We start from the raw sequence: 18,790 nt of genomic DNA, 5'->3' as shown, positions 1-18,790 counted from the left end.
TCAATAGGGATTCCATCCTTTTATCTACAGGATCCCTGAGCATCTGAGCATTGTCTACAGGACAAGTCAGGCTATTATTTACGGAGGAAATGGCGGCATCAATAGCCGGTATTCCCCACATTTTAATAAACTTTTCTTCCATCAGATAAAGTGTTGAAAACTTTCTCGGCGGAAAAAAACGTTTGTCTGGGTGATCCCACTCAGAATAAATAAGCTTTTCAAGTAAAGTATGAACAGTAAAAGCATGTGCTGCTTGGAAAGGTTTCAGTGACCCCAAAGCAGAAGAGGATTTTTTAGCAGTTTCAGGTATGGGCAACTTAAATGTGGAGCGGACCAATCCAGTGAGGATCTGCACTAAGACTTTCTCCTCTTGGGAAGTCGCAGAGGGTCCCTCTCCACCTGAATCCTCCGAAGAGGAATCATCCATCCCATCCCGATCCTCTGAAAGGGATTCATCTCCTTTATCCCAGAGCTCCTCTGTCTGAGGGTCTTGGGGAACAGAGGAAAGCCTAGTGCGTTTTCTTCCACTGAGTGAAGACGTAATCATGGCCATTAATCTTTCCTCTAGACCATTAATGGTTGAGGAAAAAACCTCTTGTGTAATATATACAGGGGCTGAAGTGCCAGAAGCAGGTGTAGCCCCTGACCCCGATGGCTCTCCCTGGCTAGCCGTCCCTGGCCCATCTTTAGGGGGGGAGGATGCTGCCGACAGGGGGCCCTCAGAACCTGAACGAGATCCCCTAGTGTCTCTGGTTCCTGGGGTGCTTGAACCTCTTCTACCCATAGTGCAAAGCAACAAGGTGTGAGGTATACAAATGAACACTGCCCGCTGAGCGATGTAGTCTGGCTAAAAGCCTTGCTACCCAATGCTCAGTCTGGTGTTACTTCAGTAAATGCTGCCTAGAAGAATGCCTGTGTCCCACCTTACATGTGACCGTCAGCTCTGTGTCTCTCAGAAGGCTGAGTGCACCTGTACAGAGTGCCTTTAATAGCCTGCAGCTGGCCTGAGTGGGAGTCTAAGCACTCTGTGCTGACGTCCCGCCCCCTCCTCTACCGACCCCCCCCCCCTCGAGTTTTGAAAAAAACGAGCGCTTCCCGCGCTGCCGACTCTCCTGTCATGCTTCCGGAGAAAGGCTGGGGATGGGGGGGGGGAGGGAGGGAGGCTGGTAACAAGATCTGCCTGAACGGCTATCTTGAGAGATGGTGGCCATTAGGCCGCAGAGCCCGGGTGGTATAACCACTTTCTAGACCCCTGTGGCCCCTCTCTAGCCTGGGGGGGAACATTCAAACATGAGAAATCCCCCTTTCCACCTTACCTGTTTGCAGCCTGCTTGAGACGCTGGGACATAAACAGCGATTACAACACCTGAGACAGAGTCAGCATGTGTAGGTTTGTGCTCTTGGCAGCCCCCGGTGGTCACAATAGGCATAGCATGCATTTACCTTAAAGGAGAAAAGCCACTAGAACTCAAAAATTCTGTGGAATCTCCTCTTACCTTATCCAGCCGCAGGGTGCTGTTTACACAGACCCAATCTTCACCTCTCACGGTGGGCTCCGTTTGAAAAAACCGTCAGAGACTGGGGCCCCCATCAGTAGGGGGATCCAACAGTTCTGGGACCGTAAAGCACCTCGCCAGAAATTAGGACGTTTAAAGCCATTTTCTGATCTGCGAGGTCCAGCTCTCTAAAAAGAGAAGCATTACGGGTAAAACCTCGTTTCTTCGGACACGAGGCCCGGGTACGATTCAATTCGGCCATGAAAAGACACTTTGAATGGATCCAGTTCTCCTGGCTTGCCCCAGTATAGGATCTTAGAATATTCCCTTTGGAGCTCAGCACAGGACATCTTTACACGTCCATCACCTAAGACACTGGCGTAAAAACTGAGGTATCCCTGCAAGGGGGAGGGATTATATAGGGGGTTGAACTTCCTAATAGGGTGTGCCAGTGTCCAATCACCAGTGATACCTATATAACCCATCAGTAATTACTGTGGCTCTGTGTCCCGTGATGTTCGAGAAAGAAAAACGGCTGAGGGACATGTAAACACGGGAATTTACAATTTGAGTGGAGTGGAGTTGGATCACAAGGAAGTTAATATCTTAAATTTAGGCCTTAAATGTGCACCGAAAAAGAGAATGAATAAGTTTCAGGTGTACATTGACACACATAAGTTCATTCGTTCGATGAACATAAAAAAGCATTTGTTGAGTCATCCGGTGGAAGCAGGAATGAGAGCTACAATGGCATTGGATAAAATAGATAGTGGCCTAAAAAACAGATCAATCTTTAATCCCCAAATCCAAAACAATCATTATGTGGAGGTGTTCAAGAACTTGGTATTGAAAGATATTGAGGATCTTCCAGTGAGGAAAGGAGTGAACCCTCAGTATATCAAGGAGGGGATAGAATCCTTGGAAAATAGGAAAAACATTATTATTCGTCCAGCTGATAAGGGTGGAGGGGTGGTAGTCATGGTAAAAAAGTTCTACCATGAACAATTGGTGGAGTTATTAAGTGATCAAAATACATATAAAAAATTTAAATCAGATCCCACAGACTCGAACAGTGTTCAGTTGGCTGCACTAGTGGAGTGGGGTTTTGGGGTGAAAGCCCTAAACCCTAAGGAAAAAAGATATCTCGTACCGAGTGCGAGTCGCATACCAGTGATATACACGCTGCCCAAAGTGCACAAAAACATCCAGAACCCACCCCCGCGCCCTATAGTCAATGGAATCGGATCCGTAACTGCAAGGCTTGGCGAATATTTAGATAAATTCCTCCAACCCAGTGTGAAGGTAACTAGAGCATATCTGAAGGACACCTCGGATCTATTGCGTTTGTTAGAACAAGTGAAGTTTGACCCTGCAACAACATCTTACTTGGTAACGGCAGACGTGGCTTCTCTTTACACTAGCATACAACATGAGGATGCGTCACTAGCCCTGAATTGGGCATTAAGTAAGAGGGACGACATCCCATTCATACAGAAGAAATTTGTGGGACATGCACTAGATTTCTGTATGTCCCACAATTACTTCTGGTTTGATGGACAGTTCTACTCCCAGCAGGTTGGTGTAGCAATGGGGGCAAAGTATGCCCCCAGCCTCGCCAACCTGTTTATGTCTGAATGGGAGGATAGACGAGTGTTCAATATCAATAGACCTCAATTGATTTTCTATCGGAGGTTCATTGATGATATCTTGTTGATATGGAAGGGATCCAAGGAAACTCTGGAAGTATTCCTGGAACAGTTAAATAAGAATACAAACAATATCAAGTTGGAATACCTTATTAGTGATAAAACAATTAACTTTTTGGATGTCACCATAGAGAAAATGAACGAGACATTAAAAACCAAGGTGTATTTTAAACCGACGGACCGCAATAGCTATTTGTCCGTGGCAAGCGGGCACCATCCATCATGGACAAAAAACATTCCGAAGGGCCAGCTATTGCGGATCCGTCGGAACTGTACTCATATGGAGGATTTCGTTGTCCAATCGGACATTTTGAAGGAGAAATTCATCCAGAAGGGATATAAGAATGAAGAATTAACAAAAATTGCACAAGAAGTAGCCAAAATCCCCAGGGAACATTGTTTAAAGGAAAAAGAAGCACAAAGAGGGGACACCCAACACCAATTGAGCTTCATCTCTGGCTTCCACTACCAGTACAGAGAGATTGAGAACATTTATAGAAAGTATATTCTCTGTAAAGATAAACACTTGGGGGGGAATATTACCAACACACCCAAAGTTCATATACAGGAAGGCCCCAAGCATAGGAGACCAAATGGTGAAGAAAATTCTTGATCCACCAAACCCGAGATCTTTATCCTTTAATTTTAGAGGTTTCTTCTGTTGTAGGAAGTGTATTTGTTGTAAAACAGTGAAGGTCAGCAATAGAGGTATTACGAGCGTCACTAACAGAGAAGGTGATAGTTTTGAGATCAAGGAATTTAGCACTTGTACCACTACACATGTGGTATACCTTATGTGGTGCCCCTGTGGCTTGTATTATGTTGGGAGGACCAAAAGGCAGCTGAAGATCCGCATTAGTGAACTCCTGACCAACATAAAAAATTGATACAAATACCATAGTGTATCCATGCACTTTAAGGACAAACACCAACAGGACCCATCTCTGCTACAATTTTGTGGCATTGATGTGGTCCATCCTTCCTGGAGGGGTTCCAACAGGGTAAGAGACCTGTCACGGAGGGAAACGGAATGGATATTCCTTTTTAAGAGTTTAACCCCGAGAGGCCTCAACATTGAACTGGACCTGAATTGTTTTATTAATGACTTTTAGACAGATTTTTTTAGTTATGCTAGATACAGGGTTCCCCATTTTTATATATGTACCCACGCTGTAATGAGTGTGAGGTTAACATAAACATTTTTTTATATTTTTATATAATTTTTAATTATGGACCTTATGATGATTTTACTTTTTGATGATATAATGAGAAATAATGAGGAATAATATTAGCAACTTGTTTGGATAGCCAGTGATTCACAGTAATATTAATAATTACTGGTGATTTTAGTGTCAGATTGATTTGTAGGTATTAATATTAAAGATCTGGTATCTTCCATTCTTCATTAAGAATTAAGATATGACATTTTTAGTTGGTTTTTTATATTTCAGCCATTTCCATATATTCGTTAATTATAGTGATTCCAAGAATTTACTGTATCTTTTGATTATAGCCATTTCTAGATGTAATTTATTTGCATCATCGTGTGGATATTTAGTCCATTTATGTCAATGGGTTGTGATAACAATAACTGAGTTGACAAGTATAATATTTTAATCAATTTATATGTTAAAACCATATTGGTGTGTGAAAAGCTCACTGTGAGTTCTGTAAACTGACATGTCAGGGTTGAGTAACGCTGTCGGATGACCCGCCATTCTTAGATATCATCATGAATAGTGGTGATGGGTTGGAGCGGTGGGGACAATCTGACAGCGCTACGGAGTATACCAGCAACGTATGTCTAGTTATTGCGATCAGCGGGGGTTTGCGCTCACGGGACACTCCTAGAGCGCAGGCGCGAACAGACAGGTTGCGCATGCGCACGAGGATATCCCCATTTGATTGGAGACAAGAGGGGATATAAGTAGTGATGGATGTCTAGAGCGGCCTATCCCATGATTAAGTTACAGGCGTAACGAAACATGTCGGGGGCGTGGCCGAGCGAAGGATAAACACCACATACAAGTGACAGGAGGAAGCGAGCTGTATGGTTTACCGAGCGGGGGAGACGGCTAACCCATCTAGTAAGCAGGCGGGGAGAGGGTGAGAGAGAACTTCTTAAACGCCGGCTGTTAAAGGGTCCGCCGTGACCGCATACCCCCTAGAAGGTTGATCTAAGCTGCTATATTCATATTGCATCAGACAGATTGCTGTGAAGTTTGCTGTGCGGTTTATTTTTATACACAATGTGAGTGGAACAGTTGGAGTGTTATTTGCAGTGTGAATCATTAAAGTGTTTTACGTTATCACACTATTGGGAGTTTTTCTTTCATTTTCATATGGAACAATCCTCCGGATGGAAATGGTTTAACCCTTGCCAGTAGCTGCAGATATCTATGCCTTATAGCCTCATACGAAAGTAGAGGCATGAGGAGCTGGTGAGTGGCTGTCCATTGGGAGAGTGGTCACTGAACACAGAGGTGTGGTGGAAGAATTTGGTAGAAGAGCTTGCACTCCTGAAATAGAGGGACTTGCTGTTGTACATTTGAAGTTGCTTTGATCATGATCACGGACACTTTGCACATATGTGTGTTTCCCACAGAGTTTATTATTTTATTATTTATATATGTATACCTTTATTGTTGTAGTTATATAGGCATTGTTATGACACTTTAAGATTGTTATTAATTGGGATGGTGTGCACGGCCCTTATGTAATTATTGCATGGGGACTGATGCACACTAGCATCTGAGCAGTATTGGCACATAGTCACTTTATGTACTGTTTATTTGGTGTTTTATAATCATTTGGTTTTATCACTAGTGTGTTATTACTATTGCACATATACATATATATATTTTTTTATATATATTTTTTTATTCATATGTAGATACACACCAGTAAATGGGTGGTCACTAGATTAGTTATTTCACCACAAGAGGTGGAAAAAGTTTGAGAGATAGCGCCACAATTTAATTCTTCACGTGGGGTGCATCGCACTTAGTACATGTTATAGATTTAAATATTTTTTTTATTGTCTTACATACACTAAGTGGCAGCTGCAGGTAGGTGCTACTAACCTGGTACGAAGTATCATCGTGGTTGACTTTCCAAGGCGCAGTGGGGGTTAACCTAGTATAGGGTGGATATTTTACCTAGGAAAACCGTTCATTCACAGAGCTATACATTGCAGGAACAGAGCCAAGACAGTGACAGTAAAGCAATCCTGTCATTCACTTTCCCTTTACACTCCCCATTGTCCATCTACAAAACATCTTGTATTCTTTTCACAGAATCCTGACACTAGGTACAGTGGAAGATAGCCATTTACCAAGCCTTACTTTGCACAAACCGTCCGCTTCATTATTTTTCTTGCTAATTCCTCACAAGGCATATTGAGCACACAGAATGGAGACTGTGAAACAAAAAAAATACAGAAAAATTGGTAAAAATTGTAATGCTCAACATACACATCCTGCAATGCTAAGAAAACTATTTAATAGATCCAAAAATATTCTACACTTCTCGACCAGATCAGCATAGTTTAACTATTGAATTATAACCATTTAATTCATTTTTTATCATACGTATCCAGGGGCGTTGCTAGGGGCAAAAAGACCAGGGGCTTCAGCCAAGACCGGCACGGGGGGGGGGGGTTCTAGTGGGGTTTTTTGGCTGGGTGGTGGGGTTGTGTGGCAGGGGGTAAGCTCACTTGCTGGTTGCTGCTTGGCTTACCAGTGCCCATCAATGCTGACCACTAAACTGACCTACCTACCTATCTGACACACACTGACCTACCTGACACACACTGACCTACATACACTGACCTACCTGACATACACTGACCTACCTGACACACACTGACCTACATACACTGACCTACCTGACCTACATGACACACACTGACCTACATACACTGACCTACATGACATACACTGACCTACCTGACACACACTGACCTACCTGACAGACATACACTGACCTGGTACCTGACATACACACACTGACTGACCTACCTGACCAGGAGGAGACAGACTTCATGTGTCCAGGTCCTGCAGCTGCAGCTCAGCCGTGGTGCTGGTGGGTGAGGCAGCCAGAGGAGAGGAGGAGAGCCGCCCATCCGAGCGCTGAGTGGGGATGGATGTGGCACGGCAGGCCCCTTTGTAATTCCCGCCTTCTGGAGCCTTCTTCCTGTTCCACTCACAGCGAGCTGGGAGAGGGCTGAGATTGAAGGAGTGCAGGCGCTGGGGATGCTGCTCAGGGTGGCGGTGTCTTCTCTCTCTCTTCCTCCTGGGCTCTTCCCGGCTGCCGAGGTATCCCCCTCCCTGCTGCTCTGCACTACACGCCACCACCGGACCAACGGCAGGACGTTCCAGTACAGAACTCGCAGGCCAGGCCCCACTAGCACTAGCGCGGAGGAGGAGGAAGTGCAATCCTCCTCCGCTTTGAATGCTGGGCAGTGTGGGCACAGTGGGCAGTAACGTCACTGGTTGCTAGGTGGCTATAGCAACCAGTGACCAAGAATAGAGTCAGGCGGGGGCGGAGCTGGAGCCGAAGCCAGCGCTACCACGGCTCAGTCCGCCCCTGTCCCCTGCATTCGTCCCTGGACCGGACAAGAGACTCGGGGCTATTGGCCCCAGGCTCGGGGCTGTAGCCCCAATAGCCATCACCTAATGACGCCTCTGTACGTATCTAATCCCACTCAGTACATGGTTATAGATTTCAAATATACAGCCATAATATATATGTAAACCAGTTGTAAATGTGTAAGGGGAAGGAAGGAGAGGGGGTAAAATGTACGATTTAGAGAAATCTAAACTGTCTGTGTTGCCAAACGTACTCCAATGTGAAACCCCTTATGCAGCTGAGAACAGATATTATGTGTTTAGAATGTTTTTTATATTATATACAAATGTTTTGCCTTTCATTTCTATTTTAAACTGAATGAGGGGAGGATTTACATAAACTTTAATCACTTTACCTCTGGAAGGTCCCCCTCCCCCTTCAAGCCCAGGTCATTTTTTGTTATTCAGCACTGCACTACTTTAACTGGAAATTGCATGGTCATGTAAAACTGTACCCAAATTAAATTTTTATAATTTTTTCACACAAATAGAGCTTTCTTTTGGTGGTATTTGATCACCACTGGATTTTTATTTTTGATTGTATAAATAAAATTTTAAAAAAAGACAGGAAAAAAAAAAAAAACACAATATTGTTTACTTTATGTTATGAAACAATAATTTTTCTTTTTTAAGCATCTGATTAGAGCCAGAGGCTCTAATAGGCTTCAAATAGGGTGGGCTCGGGGCGCAAAGAGTGCGCCCGATCCCACTCAATTGTGTGTTGATAACAAATGAATTTTTCGCTATTTTCACATATCGTTCCTCCCCGCCAATCAGGAGGCAGGTCAGTGAGACCTGTTTCCCGATTGGCCAAAGCGCCAGCTAAGCTAATAGGCTTAGAAAGAGGAGGCTCCAGCAGAGGACACACGTGCTGGACTCCAGGAAGGACACCTTCACCGCTGCTGCTCTGGAGGAGAAACAGTCAGGAGGCAGGAGCACTAAGAGAGGACACCACAGCCCGGCGGAAAGTGCCGGACCTCCCGCTAGGGGAGGGTGGGTAGCTGTCAGAGCCGCGAGCCCCATGGGGGGGGTGGTGAGATGTGTGCTGTCAGAGCCGCGACCGGGCGGGGAGTACTCTCAGAGCCAAAGCCGCTGAGCTGTGTACACTGACCTGTGATGCTGTGTACACTGAACTGTGATGTTGTATACATTGACCTGTGATGCTGTATACACTGATCTGTTATGCTATATACACTGAACTGTGATGCCGAGCTATATACCCTGATCTGTGATGCTGTATACACTGATCTGCGAGGCTGAGCTGTATACACTGATCTGTGATGCTATATACACTGATCTGTGAGGCTGAGCTATATACCCTGATCTGTGAGGCTGAGCTATATACACTGATCTGTGAGGCTGAGCTATATACCCTGATCTGTGAGGCTGAGCTATATACCTTGATCTGTGAGGCTGAGCTATATACCCTGATGTGTGAGGTTGAGCTGTATACCCTGATCTGTGAGGCTGAGTTATATACTCTGTACTCAGCCCTGTGATGCTGGGGCTGTATACTCCTGACACCATGGGTGGAAGCAAGTGGAATATAGGGGACAGAGTGGGTGGATTCTATAAGGGGTGTGGTTTATGAAAAGTGGGTGGGGTCAAAAAGGGTGGGGCCTGGCACCCCCCCTTCCTAAAACATCACCAGCCGCCACTGGTGTCTGACAATTTGTAAAATGTGCATTTTGTGCTGCTTTTACTTTCTGATCTGGCTGTTTTTCCTGCCTGCTTTTTTAGAGAGAAGAAACAGCCAGATCGCTGTTCCCCGTTTACAGAGTTCTGTGTTTTTGTAAACACAGAAGTGTGTGTGATTGGACGGAGCCGACCAGCAGGTTTCAGTCAAAACCATTGGTGAAAGCTGCTACCACATGCGCCGCAAACCCGAACAATGGCCGGTCCCGTACATGTACATGACTGTGCCATTACCTGCCGCCGCCGCTCGCAGTATACATACTATGAGCGGTCGGTAGGTGGTTAATATAGCGGTGAGAAGGTAACAGTAATGAAACAACTGATTTGCAAGCATAAACCTGCCACTGACACCTCTGTAACCTTCCAGACCAACTGCTCACTGTAAGGAAAAATTGTGGCAAGGTCTTCCTTTCTACTAGTGTGAGATCATCAGCCCCTCAGTTCCCATCCCTTGAAATTATATATCCCAGAATTTCTAGAACTGATCCTCTCAATATACGCAACACAAGGCAGAGGCACTGCTGTGCAGTTTCCTAGTTTTAGCACAGGAAGGGGAAATGTACAATGAATGATATGACATACATATGTAGTTGTGTCTCCCGATCTCCCTAAGGCTTCAGTACAGGTATGCATACACTCCTAATAGGGTAATAAAATTTGAACCACTACAAGAAAAATAGCTCAAGCTTCCAGATTCACCTTAAATGAACTTGTCTTTCAACAAATCACATCCACCCATCAGTGTCCATCAGTGCCAGCCATCAGTGCTGCCTATCAGTGCCCATCAGTGCAGCCTTTCAGTGCCCATCAGTGCCAGCTATCAGTGTTGCATATCAGTGCCAACTATGAGTGCCTATCAGTGCCACCTATCAGTGCCCATCATCAGTGCCACCTCATTGGTGTCACCTCATTGGTGCCCATCAGTGCCCGTCAGTGAAGGAGAAAACGTATTTACAAAATTTTATAACAAAAAATAAAAACTCCAGAGGTGATCAAATACCACCAAAAGAAAGCTCTATTTGTGGGAACAAAATGATAAAAATTCTGTTTGAGTACAGTATTGCATGACCGCGCAATTGTCATTTAAAAAGCAACAGAGCTGAAAGCTGAAAATTGGCTTGGGCAGGAAGGGGGGAATGTGCTTTGTATTGAAGTGGTTAACTGACAATTGCGCAGTCGTGCGACGTTGTACCCAAATTAAATGTATGTCCTTTTTTTCCCACAAATAGTTTTCTTTTGGTGGTATTTGATCACCTCTGCGTTTTTTTGGGTTTTTTTAGCTATAAACAAAAAAGACTGACAATTTTGAAAAAAAAAAACCAATGTTTTTTACTTTCTGCTAGGGCTGAGCTTCGAGTTCGAGTCAAACTCATGTTCGACTCGAACATCGGCTGTTCGCCAGTTCGCCGAACAGCGAACAATTTGGGGTGTTCGCGGCAAATTCGAAAGCATATATATGCATGGTATTGTCATAAAAAGTGTTTAGGGACCTGGGTCCTGCCCCAGGGGACAAGTATCAATGCAAAAAAAGTTTTAAAAACGGCCGTTTTTTCGGGAGCAGTGATTTTAATAATGCTTAAAAAATAAAAGTGTAATAATCCTTTAAATTTCGTACCTGGGGGGTGTCTATAGTATGCCTGTAAAGGGGCGCATGTTTCCCATGTTTAGAACAGTCTGACAGCAAAATTACATTTCAAAGGAAAAAAGTCATTTAAAACTACTCGCGGCTATTAATGAATTGCCGGTCCCGACAATACACATAAAAGTCCATTGATAAAAACGGCATGGGAATTCCCCACAGGGGAACCCCGAACCAAAATTTAAAAAAAATGATGTGGGGGGCCCCCCTAAATTCAATACCAGGCCTTTCAGGTCTGGTATGGATATTAAGGGGAACCCGTGCCAAAATTTAAAAAAAAAATGACGTAGGGGTCCCCCTCAAAATTCATACCAGACCCTTATCCGAGCACGCAACCTGGCAGGCCGCAGGAAAAGAGGGGGGGACGAGAGAGCACCCCCCCCCTCCTGAACCGTACCAGGCCACATGCCCTCAACATTCTTCCTCTTCTGGTTCTTCTGGTTGTTATGGTTCTTCTGGTGTTCTCGTCCAGCATCTTCCTCCGCGGCGCCTCCTTGTCTGCATCTTCTTTTCTTCATCTTCTTCTCGGGCCGCTACGCATCCACGATTGGATGGAAGGCTCCCGCTGTGTGACGCTTCTCCTCTTCTGATGGTTCTTATATAACGGAGGGCGGGGCCACCCGGTGACCCCGCCCCCTCTGACGCACGGGGACTTCCCTGTGGCATTCCCCGTGATGTCAGAGGGGGTCACCCGTTACGTTACGGGTAACCCCGCCCCCCTCTGACATCACAGGGAATGCCACAGGGAAGTCCCCGTGCGTCAGAGGGGGCGGGGTCACCGGGTGGCCCCGCCCTCCATTATATAAGAACCATCAGAAGAGGAGAAGCGTCACACAGCGGGAGCCTTCCATCCAATCGTGGATGCGTAGCGGCCCGAGAAGAAGATGAAGAAAAGAAGATGCAGACAAGGAGGCGCCGCGGAGGAAGATGCTGGACGAGAACACCAGAAGAACCATAACAACCAGAAGAACCAGAAGAGGAAGAAGATGGAGGAAGAAACCGAAGCATGAAGGAAGAAAGAAGTTAGAAGAAAGAAGATAGAAGAAATAAAGGAATTGTCAAAAACTGTCTCTTGTCATTTTTAACATTTTTGACAGTTTTTTTGTGAAATGGTAGGCCCTTACCATTTCACACAGGGGGGAGGGCCGGGATCTGGGGGTCCCCTTGTTAAAGGGGGCTTCCAGATTCCGATAAGCCCCCCACCCGCAGACCCCCACAACCACCGGCCAGGGTTGTGGTGATGAGGCCCTTGTCCTCATCAACATGGGGACAAGGTGCTTTAGGGTGGACCCCAAAGCACCCTCCCAATGTTGAGGGCATGTGGCCTGGTACGGTTCAGGAGGGGGGGCGCTCTCTCGTCCCCCCCCTCTTTTCCTGCGGCCTGCCAGGTAGCGTGCTCGGATAAGGGTCTGGTATGGATTTTTGGGGCAACCCCGTGACAATTTTTTTTTACATTTTGGCACGGGGTTCCCCTTAAAATCCATACCAGACCTGAAGGGTCTGGTATGAATTTTGAGGGGGACCCCAACGTCATTTTTTTTTTAAATTTTGGCACGGGGTTCCCTTAATATCCATACCAGACCTGAAGGGCCCGGCTTTGAATTTAGGGGGATCCCCCACGTCATTTTTTTTTTAATTTTGGTTCGGGGTTCCCCTGTGGGGAATTCCCATGCTGTTTTTATCAATGAACTTTTATGTGTATTGTCGGGAGACTCGGGACCGGCAATTCATTAATAGCCACGAGTAGTTTTAAATGACTTTTTTCCTTTGAAATGTCATTTTGCTGTCAGACTGTTCTAAGCATGGGAAACATGCGCCCCTTTACAGGCATACGAAATTTAAAGGAATATTACACTTTTATTGTTTGACTTTAAGCATTATTAAAATCACTGCTCCTGAAAAAACGTCCGTTTTTAAAACTTTTTTTTGCATTGATCCATGTCCCCTGGGGCAGGACCCGGGTCCCCAAACACTTTTTAGGACAATACCATGCATATTAGCCTTTAAAATGAGCACTTTTGATTTCGAACGTTCGAGTCCCATAGACTTCAATGGGATTCTAAAGTTCTTGCAAAGTTTTGGTCTGTTCGCAAGTTCTGGTGCGAACCGAACCGGGGGGTGTTCGGCTCATCCTTACATTCTGCAATAAAAAATACCCCCAAAAAATTGTACAAAAATCTAATTTCTTAATCAATTTAGGCCAATATGTATTCTGCTACATATTTTTTGGTAAAAAACCCCAATAAGCGTATATTGATTGGTTTGCGCAAAAGTTATAGTGTTTACAAAAAAGGGGATAGATTTAGGTCATTTTTATTTTTTTATTTTTTACTAGTAATGGCGGCGACTGCGACATTGCGGCGGACAGAACGGACACCTAACTGACATTTTTGACACCTTTTTGGGAACCAGTAACATTATTACAGTGATCAGTGCTAAAAATATGCACTGACATTGTATTAATGACACTGGCAGGGAAGGGGTTAACATCAGGGGGGATCAAAGGGGTAACTGTGTTCCCTTAATGTGTTTACTAACTGTATGGGGGATGGGCTGCTTGGGATAACACACAGATGATCCATCTTCCTGCATATCACAAAGACAGGATCTCTGTGTGATCCCTGTCAGAATGGAGATCTGCTTTGTTTACACAGGCAGATCCCGTTCTGTCTTTGCGGGGAACGATCGCGGGCGACCGGCGGACATCGATTCCGCCGGATCCGCCGATTGGCTCCCCGGCGCGCCCAGAGTGCCGTGTACGAGCTCGCGTACACCTGCGGCAATTCGCGCAGCCGAGCCAACCTGCCGAAGTATAACTGCGGCGGATGGTCGGCAAGCGGTTAAAGGACAACCTGTGGGGATTACATTTTCTATCAAGATTCTGTTTTGTACGTGACCCCTTTGGGGAGAATTTTCCTTACATCCTGACGTGGTGATGTCCATACAAGAAATGTGGGGCACAGTTTTTACAGCATTGATGCCAGTGGGCACAGAATTAACTCTCAGCACAGGTGTCAGTATTATTAACCCCCACCCCAACATTGGTGGTCAGTGACATTGAAATTTAACCCCTCTTATAACCACAAATGCAGAAGAGGGGTGGGGAGTTAAAAACTTCCCTGCCATGAGGATCAGTGAAAGGTGGGGGGGGGGGTGAGGGGTTAACACTGCCACTGACCACCAATGCAGGGGAAGGGGGGGGGGTCATTGGCAGTAAAAGTTATCCCCCCACCTTGCACTGATCCTCATGGCAGGATCCCCCATACGCCACTTGCAATGGCAATGTTAAGCCCCTCCTCAATTCCAAACTGCTCCAATCCCAAATTCCCCTACTTCCTGTACTCTGGTGATGGACAGGGAGCAGCAGCAATGGCATAAAATATCAACAGCTGAGCTCATCTGAGCACACATCGATCCTGCTTAGCTCACATCTCCCTCTTCCACGCGAGCCGGTGAGCAGGTGGGATCTGAGGCCAGCCGCATCCCCATCCCGCCAACACAACAAACAGCAATAGCCTACAAAGAGGAGTCTCTGCCTCCAGGTTGTTCTGCTGTCCTGCACCAGAGCCCCTGAAACTGCTGGAGGAGATCCAGTCCAACAGCTGGAGGGAGGATTTTACTTTGTTATTGCAGCCCTGCACTGTGCTCTGTTCTGAATGACAGGAGTGACAGGACTGACTCCTATCACTCAGGTAGCTGGAGAGGGGAGCTCTTGTCGGCTCTCAGTGCCCCCTCTCCACATAGCGCCTCTGCACCCAGGGAAGGTACCCCTTCTGCCCACCCCTTGTCCTGACCCTGCCTGTTCTATCCAAAACAAAATTAAAAGTTTTGCCTGCCTTTGGTTTTTAAGACAAAGCTTTAGGACAAAACAGGTGTCCTGACAAAGATAATTAAATGTAAATGACATACCTTTCCATGGTCATCTGGAATATTACTAAAATTCCCCCCATAAAGAGAGATTAAAGAGTGGATTTCCTGTGGGAGAAAAAAAAGGGATTTATATATTTAAAAGGTGAAAAGAAAATCTTTTAGAAATGAGACAATGCATGTTAATATTTAGTACAATCAATATTAGGGCAATCTAATATCCCTACATTTTACATGCATTAACATTTACTACTAAAAAGGTTCAGACAAATTCATAAACCATGTCTGACACTATTTAGGATTCAAGTATGCCGTTGCACAACAAATATTGGTGCTTGCCCCAAATTCTTGCTAAATACAGGTACATGAATTTGATGCCAGCCCCACACGGAGGTGCAATGAGGCTGGAGTGTCCATAAAGACATTCCATCTTTAGTGAGGCTGAGCTCCCTCCTGATGTCACATAGACAATGCAGCTGTAGAGGAGTAGCTGGGTGGATGGAGTCTGATGGGGATTCAGAGACACTACTTTCCAATCACGCCTGCTACCCTTGTGATTGACAGCATGCAGTGGCAGACCCATAGCAAATGGACAGCCTGCTATTGGCTATAGAATCTGCCCACTGCATGCTGACAATCACACGGAGAGAGCGGACCTGATGGGAAGTTAGTGTCTCTGAATGCCCATTAGGCTCCACCCACTGTCGGCATCACTGATTGCTAAGAGGCCTTCAGTTCTGAAGCAGACTGTGTCTTTGACAACCGGTGGCAGTTGAGGAGGGGAGAGGGTAGTGGTGGCAAACACAGGCCTGTCTCTATAAGCCAAACTAAGTGTTGGTCCTAAGAACTTTCAGTTTGCATTGTTTTTGAATACAGTCCAGACAATGATGCACGTTTCGGGAAAGCTTTTTGAATCTGGTGCAGGAACTTTTAAAGGGCTATACCTCCTGAAAGGCGGACATTCTGTGAATGGATGAATGTCACAATCACAAGACGGCTTGGCTTGCATTCAGTGTAAAGAATACAAGGTTTTTTATGAATGGCTGAGGTGCTGAGCGAACAACCTCCTGTGAAATCTGTACTACAAGTCTCAGCTTTGGATGTTTGGTACTAAAAGGAGATTAAGGGCTGTCACAGTCTGGGAAAATTATCGTTTGAAGTAGGGCTACGCCTGCATGGCAAGGGGTAATTGCTCATTTAGGTCTGGGGGACCTGTTAACCACTTGATCTTGGAAAGGTTTTACCCCCTTCCTGATCAGGCCATTTTTTGCTATTTAGCACTGTGCTACTTTAACCACATAACAACCGCACTATAGCCGAATGACGGCTACAGCGCGGCTCGATAACTCTGGGAGGGCATACTATGATTTCCTCCCAGAATCGTGCGCACAGGGGGTATCCGTGACCGCAGGGTCCCGAGGACCCGGCGCATCACGGTAAATGGCCGCTTACAACGGCCGTTTACCACATGGTCGCTCCGTCAAATAATCACTCACTTCTAAACAAACCGGCGTCATGTCCGGTTCTTCTCTCCCCTCTCTGTACCGATCGGTACAGTGTGAGCGGAGAGGGGAGAGATCGGGTACAGCAGTGCTGTGGGCTGGATCTGTAGTGCCCACAGGGCTGCTCTGTGCCCATTGCAGCCTCATCCATCCATCCATGCTCAGCCATCCCTTCATGCTCAGCCATGCCATCCACGTCACAGTCTGTTACTAAGGCAGTATAGATTTCAGTGCAGCTCCTGTGTGCCAGGACGACTGAGCTCCTGTGCATGTGCAGCTCACTATATAGTGGGGACGGAAGGTATTCAGACCCCCTTAAATTTTTCACTCTTTGTTATATTGCAGCCATTTGCTAAAATCATTTAAATTCATTTTTTTCCTCATTAATGCACACACAGCACATTATATTGACAGAAAAACACAGGATTGTTGACATTTTTGCAGATTTATTAAAAAAGAAAAACTGAAATATCACATGGTCCTAAGTATTCAGTACCTTTGCTCAGTATTTAGTAGAAGCACCCTTTGATCTAATACAGCCATCAGTCTTTTTGGGAAAGATGCAACAAGTTTTTCACACCTGGATTTGGGGATCCTCTGCCATTCCTCCTTGCAGACCCTCTCCAGTTCTGTCAGGTTGGATGGTAAACATTGGTGGACAGACATTTTTAGGTCTCTCCAGAGATGCTCAATTGGGTTTAAGTCAGGGCTCTGGCTGGGCCATTCAAGAACAGTCACAGAGTTGTTGTGAAGCCACTCCTTCGTTATTTTATCTGTGTGCTTAGGGTTATTGTTGGAAGGTAAACCTTCAGCCCAGTCTGAGGTCCTGAGCACTCTGGAGAAGATTTTCATCCAGGATATCCCTGTACTTGGCCGCATTCATCTTTCCCTCAATTGCAACCAGTCGTCCTGTCCCTGCAGCTAAAAAGCACCCCCACAGCATGATGCTGCCACCACCATGCATCACTGTTGGGACTGTATGGGACAGGTGGTGAGCAGTGCTTGGTTTTCTCCACACATACCGCTTAGAATTAAGGCCAAAAAGTTCTATCTTGGTCTCATCAGACCAGAGAATCTTATTTCTCACCATCTTGGAGTCCTTCAGGTGTTTTTTAGCAAACTCCATGCAGGCTTTCATGTGTCTTGCACTGAGGAGAGGCTTCCGTTGGGCCACTCTGCCATAAAGCTCCGACTGGTGGAGGGCTGCAGTGATGGTTGACTTTCTACAACTTTCTCCCATTTCCCGACTGCATCTCTGGAGCTCAGCCACAGTGATCTTTGGGTTCTTCTTTACATCTCTCACCAAGGCACTTCTCCCCCAATAGCTCAGTTTGGCCGGACAGCCAGCTCTAGGAAGGGTTCTGGTCGTCCCAAATGTCTTCCATTAAAGGATTATGGAGGCCACTGTGCTCTTAGGAACCTTAAGTGCAGCAGAAATGTTTTTGTTACCTTGGCCAGATCTGTGCCTTGCCACAATTCTGTCTCTGAGCTCTTCAGGCAGTTCCTTTGACCTCATGATTCTCATTTGCTCTGACATGCACTGTGAGCTGTAAGGTCTTATATAGACAGGTGTGTGGCTTTCCCAATCAAGTCCAATCACTATAATCAAACACATCTGGACTCAAATGAAGGTGTAGAACCATCTCAAGGATGATTAGAAGAAATGGACAGCACCTGAGTTAAATATATGAGTGTCACAGCAAAGGGTCTGAATAATTAGGACCATGTGATATTTCAGTTTTTCTTTTTTAATAAATCTGCAAAAATGTGAACAATTCTGTGTTTTTCTGTCAATATGGGGTGCTGTGTGTACATTAATGAGGAAAAAAAATGAACTTAAATGATTTTAGCAAATGGCTGCAATATAACAAAGAGTGAAAAATGTAAGGGGGTCTGAATACTTTCCGTCCCCACTGTACATTCTGGCACAAATGCCTGACCTCCTGTGCACATGCAACTCAGTCAGTATACATTCCAGTCAAGGTGGATAAAAATCTACGATTTAAAAAAATAAATCGCATTTTTTTGATTTTTATCAAAATTTTATTATGCTTTTATTATGTTCCGGAATGCCTGAATTCCTGTGCATGTGCAGCTCAGTATACATTCCGGTACAGATCCTGTGTTCCGGAATGCCTGAACCACTGTGCACGTGCAGCTCAGTATACATTCCAGTACAGATCCTGTGTTCCGGAATGCCTGAACCACTGTGCACGTGCAGCTCAGTATCATTCCGGTACAGATTCTGTGTTCCGAA

At 45.5% G+C, this 18,790-nt stretch overlaps 1 protein-coding gene across 2 annotated transcripts in view; it reads right to left on the bottom strand.

Annotated features, from left to right (window-relative positions):
• Window positions 1–18,790, bottom strand: part of TRMT11 (tRNA methyltransferase 11 homolog) — a 139,489-nt gene that overhangs the window by 119,550 nt on the left and 1,149 nt on the right. Inside the window, exons 2-3 of one of the 2 annotated variants that reach the window (XM_073627208.1) lie at window positions 15,074–15,139; window positions 6,547–6,620 (exon numbers count right to left, since the gene is read on the bottom strand). In XM_073627208.1, coding sequence (XP_073483309.1) covers window positions 6,547–6,620; window positions 15,074–15,139 — 140 coding nt within the window. Of the gene's footprint in view, window positions 1–6,546; window positions 6,621–7,221; window positions 8,530–15,073; window positions 15,140–18,790 lie in introns of those variants that run through there. The other variant, XM_073627209.1, reaches the window with a different exon arrangement.

The sequence above is a fragment of the Aquarana catesbeiana genome, linkage group LG04, assembly GCF_042186555.1.
Source record: "Aquarana catesbeiana isolate 2022-GZ linkage group LG04, ASM4218655v1, whole genome shotgun sequence".
In the NCBI taxonomy this organism is placed as follows: domain Eukaryota; kingdom Metazoa; phylum Chordata; class Amphibia; order Anura; family Ranidae; genus Aquarana; species Aquarana catesbeiana.
The sequence above is the reverse complement of the archived record's forward strand: the minus strand, read 5'-3'. Positions and strand labels throughout refer to the sequence as shown.